Source organism: Olea europaea, unplaced genomic scaffold (assembly GCF_002742605.1).
Source record: "Olea europaea var. sylvestris unplaced genomic scaffold, O_europaea_v1 scaffold2257, whole genome shotgun sequence".
Lineage (NCBI taxonomy): Eukaryota > Viridiplantae > Streptophyta > Magnoliopsida > Lamiales > Oleaceae > Olea > Olea europaea.
In genome coordinates, this window is record NW_019240621.1 from 1 (window position 1) to 8,127 (window position 8,127).

General features: G+C 34.4%; 1 protein-coding gene across 1 annotated transcript; it reads left to right on the forward strand.

Annotated features, from left to right (window-relative positions):
- Positions 1–13: 13 nt before the first annotated feature.
- Positions 14–7,640, forward strand: LOC111381110 (3-ketoacyl-CoA thiolase 2, peroxisomal-like). The gene is made up of 15 exons (XM_023004833.1): positions 14–50; positions 499–602; positions 2,153–2,229; positions 2,338–2,422; positions 2,526–2,652; positions 2,744–2,842; positions 3,155–3,222; positions 3,308–3,415; positions 3,494–3,571; positions 3,659–3,791; positions 3,876–3,972; positions 4,675–4,798; positions 4,880–4,988; positions 6,935–7,018; positions 7,261–7,640. Exons 2-15 carry the CDS (start codon positions 507–509, stop codon positions 7,368–7,370), a joined length of 1,395 nt encoding a protein of 464 aa, XP_022860601.1. The 5' UTR covers positions 14–50; positions 499–506; the 3' UTR covers positions 7,371–7,640.
- The last annotated feature ends 487 nt before the right edge of the window (positions 7,641–8,127 follow it).

An 8,127-nucleotide genomic window follows, 5' to 3' on the forward strand; every position in this document is an offset into this window, starting at 1 on the left:
CGGCTTTGCTCCTCCCTTTTCTCTCTCTCTTTCACACGTTTAAATTTATGGTAGGATATATTTGGGTTTTCATTTGTTTTTATAATTTTTCCCATTTTTACATTTTTTTCAAGGAAAGTGTCATGTGTACACACGGTATTACGCCTTCATCACATGAAGGAAGCCCACATATAATAAAATATTCGTAGACCTTCTCCATGTAAGGGGATGTAATCTATCGTGTAGATCATGGAATGTAAATTATCCTTTTTTTTAATATAGTCAAAGGCTATTGTCAACGGGCCATGTTCCCCTATTCCCTCCCAGTTGTCCCCATTCTGTATTTTTCTAGATTTACACCTAATTATTAATAATTAATGATTACTAATTATTAATCCAATCTGTTTTCATTTCCCAATGTATATTTATTTACACCTATAAGTATATGTAAATTGTAAGGATTCATTCGTGTTTGTTAGACCCAATTCTGTTCACTTCGTTTGATTTATGCTATTTTAGAGAGAGAGATGGACAAGGCAATTGATAGGCAAAGGGTTCTGCTGCAGCATCTCCGTCCTTCCTTCACTTCTTCTTCCGTTGAAGATATCGAATCATCAATCTCCGTGAGTTATTATTTTTTATGTTTTTCAATTTTTTGTTATTATATTTATTGGATTGTAGCTGTTATTGAGTTTTTGTGAGTTTTTGGTTGTGATTTGATTGAATCTGATGTCCGAAACTAGTTGTGTATAGAATTGGATAGAGTATATTGTGAAGTGTGTGTCATTATTGATCGGAGCTCAATTATGTGACGATTTCTCAATTGTGGATTTTGGCATGGAACTATGATTCCAGAAATTGAATAGATTGCTTGTGCTTGTGAGGACAAAGAAGGAGGAAAATAAAATAAACAAATAGAAAGAATTTTGTTGATAACTTTTCCTGAATATAGGTATGAGAGGCAGATAAGTTCCTCGATTATAGACATGCAATATCTTTATAATCGAGCTTCTTTTAAAAATCTTAATTATTGGTAATTAAACACATGCGTCCGGCATCTAATAAAGGCTAATGCAGTAATTGCCACCTAACCATATCCAGAGTAAGATTAACCAAACTTATATATTTCATAACCCAAATTTCAATACTATTTTGGTCTTTACAGCACTAAAGTAATTTGTGCTAGTTTTAGTAAATTATTAATCAGAGAAGTCTTCTGAGTATTCATATGCTTGATACAGTATGTACGTGTTTCCCTGTGGGACGCATGTGTTAGTTTTATTTGTTTAACCTTAAGATATTTTATGATTGGTTAAAATTTTGATATATTTGTATGAAGATTGTGATTTGGGAAAGTTCCATATTTACAATTTGTAGTTTAAACTTGGTAATGAGCCCCCCATCATTTTTAAAACTTAGCCAATATTCCCCTCTGTTATTTCCCAACAGCATGCGTAGAAAAAGTATGATAATAATATAGGTAACATTCAAAACTAAATCCAAAATGACAAGAATTTTTCTCTAACAAAGTCTTCCTTTTCTTCCCCTCCCTACCCACAGCAAAATGACATGGCTATTCAGCACCCCACTGTAGCAATCAGTCAATCTCTTTATCTACGTAGCATTTTTATCCTTTCCTCGAGACTCTTATCATCCCCGGACTACTATAAGAGCACAGTTATCCGGACACCAACCATATTAAAAGAATGAAAAGGCCCTACTTCCACCACATGTACCAACACCACCAAGCTTATCCTTCCTCTTCATTACAACCCTCAGTCTTTCACTCTCGTCAATGACGTACTTGATCAGAATCTTCCATATGTATTAAAGATAGTGGAACACTAATGCTACCATATACTTGAGATTTAAACCAGATTGCTGTTGAGATAGAATTTCCTTTCTCTGTGCTCATTTTAAGTTTGTATTTTAGATCTGCTGAATTGCTGACTTCTTGAAGATTCAATAGTTATATTGTCATCTAGAACTTGTGTTTGTGATGGAACTGTGTTTTCAACTTGCTTATTTCTGTCTGTGTCAATGGCATCAAATATTGACATGAATAGTTTCATATTTTGTTTTTGTATTCATTTTTATTTTCCAACTTATGTACCTGGCGTATAGTTGCATATTTTGTTTTCATATTCATTTTATTTTTCAAAATGCATACCAGGCATCTATATGTTCAGCTGGAGATAGTGCTGCATACCATAGGGCTTCTGTGTTTGGTGATGACGTGGTCATAGTGGCGTAAGTTATCCCATTTTAACTTGTAAATCAAGTTGCTCATCATCAAAGAAAGATGATTCAATTTGTTGTATATGCCTCAAATATAAATTTACTTTTAACTTGGTGTAGTGCTTATCGAACTGCACTCTGCAAGTCAAAGAGAGGGGGCTTCAAGGATACTTATCCTGATGATTTACTTGCTCCAGTTTTGAGGGTTCGTTTCTTGTTCTTATTTGTACCTTAATTAGTTTTTAACAGATGAAGTTCACAATTGGAAATTACATATTTAATGTTTTTCTTAATGACCTTTTGTGTAGGCATTAATTGAGAAAACAAATTTGAATCCAAGTGAAGTTGGAGATATTGTTGTGGGCACAGTTATGGCTCCTGGCTCCCAAAGAGCAGGTGAATGCAGAATGGCTGCATTTTATGCTGGTTTTCCTGGTATGGTTCAGATAACTTTTATTCTTTTAAACACATTGATTTTCCAAAACGATCATATAACTGATATTACTGGGGCTATTTTCAAATGCAGAAACTGTACCTGTAAGAACTGTAAATAGGCAATGCTCATCTGGCCTTCAAGCAGTAGCTGATGTTGCTGCTGCCATCAAAGCTGGATTTTATGATATTGGTACATGCATCTATGCTTAAACGGTGCCTTCTACTAATACAAAATGCCGAGTTTTGTATCTGCTGTTTGTTAAGAGCTAATCTGTATGTTTTCTCTTAAATGGTTGTTAGTTTTCACCTCCACTAATTTCGGCAAAAAAGTAATAATTTTATTACACTTCTGTGGATTAAGCAATCAACAGATACCATAAACAAATGGTTCCTATCATAAACAAATGGTTCTACCATACAAAGGGAAGGTGAAAACCTGCAAAAGATTAATTGGTGGCAAATATAATTTGTCATTTATTGAATTTCCAACCTTCTGAATCAGGGATTGGTGCTGGATTGGAATCAATGACTGTCAATCCTATGGCTTGGCAAGGATCAGTCAATCCAAAAGTAAAATTCTTTCTATCATGAAGTGCTATTCTTTTCACTAATAAGGACTGCCGTGCTATGTGTTAACATCTTGTCAATAAATCAGGTAAAAACAATGGCACAAGCTCAAGATTGTCTGCTTCCAATGGGTACTACCTCAGAAAATGTTGCCAGTCGTTTTGGTGTCACAAGGCAGGAGCAAGATCGCGCTGCAGTGAGTTGAATGATATGTCACTTTGGTGATTGATTTAATTTTTCTCTGTAATTAGTGTCTTTCTAATTGTCTGCTCAGGTTGAATCACATAGAAAGGCTGCTGCTGCGACTGTATCTGGTAAATTTAAAGATGAAATCATACCAGTGAAAACAAAGGTATGAAATTTTTGATTAACTATTCTAAGATTGTTCACCTTCGAATTGTCCTTTCTTTTCCACTGATTTATATTTTTGTTGAAAAAGATTGTTGACCCCAAAACTGGAGACGAGAAGCCAGTTACGATATCTGTTGATGATGGAATTCGACCAAATGCCTCAATTGCAGACCTTGGAAAACTGAAGCCTGTTTTCAAGAAAGATGGAACGACCACTGCTGGTAAATAAGATTGATGTGTCAAAGTCGTACTTTAACTTGGTAATTATAAACTTTCGTGCAATAACCTCTCAGGCTGCATTTCAGGAAATTCTAGCCAAGTGAGTGATGGTGCTGGAGCTGTGCTCCTTATGAAGAGAAGTGTTGCAATGCAGAAAGGAATGCCAATCCTTGGCATATTCAGGTGTGCTATTTATGGTTGGAATTTTGCAGTATACGTGGAATTCTCTTCAGTATATGTGGAGTTTTCTTATGATTCTCTTTTTCTCTCCAAATGGCTGATTAATTTCTTCTTTCCCCCAAATCACCTAAATATTCCATGTCTTATCACATAGGTGTTCCATCCATATCTGGCAAAGTTTTGTAATTTTTTGAGGGATTAATATTTGAACCAAAATTGTGTCATAACCTGTGATGTTCATGAGAGTTTTTCAGTTTCATCTCACTTCAAGGTCATATCAAACTCTATCTGTCTATCCTTCGCCGTGATTGGCATTTCCTACTTGATTGGATAATGACAAGTTTGAATAGTTCAAATAATTTGACAGACTAGCTTCAGTAGTCCACGGATCTTCAAAATGTTCTTGTTTTAAGTTGCCATACTTTGTCTTTTGCGTGTTTCCCCATTTCAATACTACACTGGCTACATCGAGTTTTATTTTCTTACTTTTCAAGAACTCAACTCCGTTCACCTTTGTTGATGTCATGATGTGTTAAGCCTCTTTCAAAAAGTTCTTCAATACTTGCTTTACCCAAAGAGTCATGCCATTTCTAAGTAGTGGGTCATGGATTTTGCAACTGTTGGAAATGTCGACCATCCTTAACTGAAGTAAGAAAGGCAGGCTACTTTCTCAATATAAAAGAATTCCTTTTGGTGCTTCTGCAGGAGCTTTGCTGCTGTTGGTGTAGATCCGGCAATTATGGGTGTTGGTCCAGCTGTTGCGATACCTGCTGCAGTTAAATCTGCTGGTCTCGAACTTGATGACATTGATCTTTTTGAGATAAATGAGGTAACCTCACGCAAAGCTTTAATTTACTTTTACGTTTATGTATTATAAAGCTTGTTCATTACTTATCATGAGCTTGAGCAGGCATTTGCGTCACAATTCGTGTACTGCCGTAAGAAGCTGGAACTTGATCCTGAGAAAATCAATGTTAATGGAGGTGCAATGGCTATTGGACATCCTTTGGGTGCAACAGGTATTTAGCTATTATATTAACACAAACTATCGGCTATTCATTTGCTTGAATAACTCTCTAGTTCATCCATGTAATTAAGACTGCTTATAATGTTTCGTTAATGCATTCCATTGCTCTCCTAAAAATTGTGTTTTTCTACATCAGATATCATGTAGAATCTATTGGAACGTATACCTCCATATGAAGATCATGACCGCTCTCATTTTGAAAATACTTGGAACCATCCTGTTGATTAGGGCTGGGCAAATCTCCCGAACCGAACCGAATCGAACCCGACGGTTCTTGTCAAATTAAATACCCGAACGGGTATCTGAATTGAGAACCGACGGGTACGGTTTGGTTCTTGGTTCTAGACCAAGAACCGAAGAACCGAATATTTCTAATTTTTTTTATATTGAGTAAATCAAATTATTTTAGTTTTAATTTTTTCTAAACAAATTAACAATTTCTAAATTCAAATTTTTGGCCAAATAATTTGTTTCATTTCTAATTTTTTAATTTTTGGCCCAATTACCCATTTTATTGTTTCATTTCTTAGCCAAACAAGATCAAATCCACTAAATAACCCTAAACACCAACACTAAAGTGCATAACGTTGTCTTGACTCTCGCACTCACTCTCGCAACCTCGCTAATATTCCAAAACCTATACAATCATCGGCCGACACTGTGACCTCTGATCGAAACTGTGACTTTCGCCAACCGAAGCTTTGATCGTAGCGATCATTTGAATAGGGTAGTTTACCAGTCTCTGACATTTCAAAACCATTGAATGTATCATTAGTTGTATTTATATAATATTGTTATAAATGTTAAAAAAATTTAATTATAGTACAGAACCGAACGAACCCGAACCGAACCAAACAGAACCGAACTCGAACGGTTCCATAATTATATTTGGACCCGACGGTTCCATTTACTAGATACCCGAAAAGTTCGGTTCGGTTCGGTTCTCTTTAGAACCGAACCGAACCGACCCCTACTGTTGATAACTAAGAAGCATCCGATACTTGTAAAGTTATTACGTACCCGTATACGATACGTATTCAAGCTCCGATATGTACGGGATACTTGTTATTTTAATTATTTTATATATTTTTATACTTTTTTAATTTTTGATAGTATCCGATACATATTTTTTAATTATTTTATATTTTTGTATAATTTTCGATATGTATTTGATACTTATGGTTCACATACACCTTTGCTACAAAATGTTGCTTTGAAACTTCTTGCACAAACCTTCTTCTTCATCTAGTGCTGAAAGAAATTGGAATATGTGCTCTTTTGTACATTTTACATAAAATAACTCTACAACAAGCTAAAGAATTGATTTACATTCATAGCAATTTGCGTCTTTTATTAAGAAAATTAAATCTCTATTCAAAAGAAGAATTCAAAATATGGGACATTGTCAGAGACTCATTTGATACTCTTAAAGATATTGGATTGCTTGAGATTGCTGATCTATTATAGATGAGTCAGATAATGTTATTTTTAATGGTAATGAAGATATTGATGTTGATGAAGTTAAAGAAAATGAAGTTTCGACAATTAATGATTGAGATAAAGTATTTTAGTATTTTATTTTATTTTGATTATCATGCTTCTTTATTAATGATTTTTTATATTAATAAATTATGTTGAATTTTATGACACGCATCGGCATATCCTAATTTTTTCAAAAAAAGTCATATCGACGTATTCATATCATATCGTATCCGTATCCGTGCTTCTTAGGTTGATAATATCTATTTGAATTCACTTGTTATGTCTAGTTGACGTATCTTCCTTGAGCTGTCATTCGCGATTGAAATAGTTTAGATGTGTATGGTATACCTTCTATATGACATATATTCTTTGATGTGTCTGTTGTCATGGTGTGTAAATATGATTGGGGCCTAATAGTTCTTGCCAAAATTCATGTTTGCTTTTCTCCATAAACAGGAGCTCGCTGCGTTGCCACCCTGTTGCACGAGATGAAGCGTCGTGGAAGAGATTATCGATTCGGTGTGGTGTCAATGTGTATAGGTACCCCTTCTCTTTTTCTTTGCTGTGTGCTCGGGCACTTGTATATGACTCTAGAGCATGTTTGGCTAAGCCCAAGAAATAAGGTTAATTTTAAGTAACTTGTATTTTCAAACATGTTTTGATAATTTATTTTTCTCTTTCTTATTTCCAACTTTGATCGATGAAATGTTATTTTTTTAGTCAAACGTGTGGTTTGATGAACGAATGATATGTATATTTATTTGTGTGAAATTGAACTCCAGGCACAGGGATGGGGGCAGCTGCTGTTTTTGAACGAGGTGACTCCTGTGATGAGCTCCGAAATGCTCGACAAATTGATGCACACAATTTCCTGTCCAAGGATGCACGATAAGCTCCATTTCTACTAAAGCAAGTTTCAATGATGTTACAGATTTTACTTGGACGTCCACAATAAGGTAACTCACAATAATTTGGAATTTGGAAATATTGTCCAAAGCATATAGCCACATTATACAGTTGATGAGTTTTATCACTTATTTTCCTTTCGCCTTTCTACTTTCTGCGAGTGGTTAGAAAAACTTGTCCCGATGTCTTCTATTATCTGGAATGACTTCATTTCGTTCAATAAATCTGATCTGAGAAGTTAGAGCTTGATGTAAAATGAATTGTTCATACAATCATGTCACGAATCACTATTTAAAGCATTTCCAAGAAACTCTCTATATAAAGAGCATCTTAGATATAATAAAAAGAACCTTTAAACTTAGAAAGTGAACTTTTTTATACAATTTAAGAAGGTGTTTGGTGAGGATTAAAATTAGATATTTTGTAGATTTTGATAGAAATTTTTAAAATGTGTGGTTAAAGAGTTGTAGGATCCAAGAAAGATGTGATTGATATTGATTATTTGACTTTGATTTATATTAAAATCTAAGCGAAACAGGGGCTAATAATGTTCTTTATTTTGGATCTTCATGTTTCTTTTTTAAAAGAAACAATTAGCCCTTATTTGGCTCCCATTCTTTCCAAATTTTAATGGTTGGAATAGTGTTTTTTTGAAAAATGTGTGGTTGAAAAATAATGAATTTTTTTTATTTGCGTGTAATATTATTGTATGGAAGATTGTGTAGTTGAAAATAAAAGAGAAA

Excerpts from the sequence above, each read along its gene's own strand:
- LOC111381110 (XM_023004833.1), top strand. The coding sequence starts at position 507 with ATGGACAAGGCAATTGATAGGCAAAGGGTTCTGCTGCAGCATCTCCGT. Across the intron at positions 2,653-2,743 it reads ATTTTATGCTGGTTTTCCTG|AAACTGTACCTGTAAGAACT; the intron begins GTATGGTTCAGA and ends TTTCAAATGCAG. Across the intron at positions 3,416-3,493 it reads AGGAGCAAGATCGCGCTGCA|GTTGAATCACATAGAAAGGC; the intron begins GTGAGTTGAATG and ends TTGTCTGCTCAG.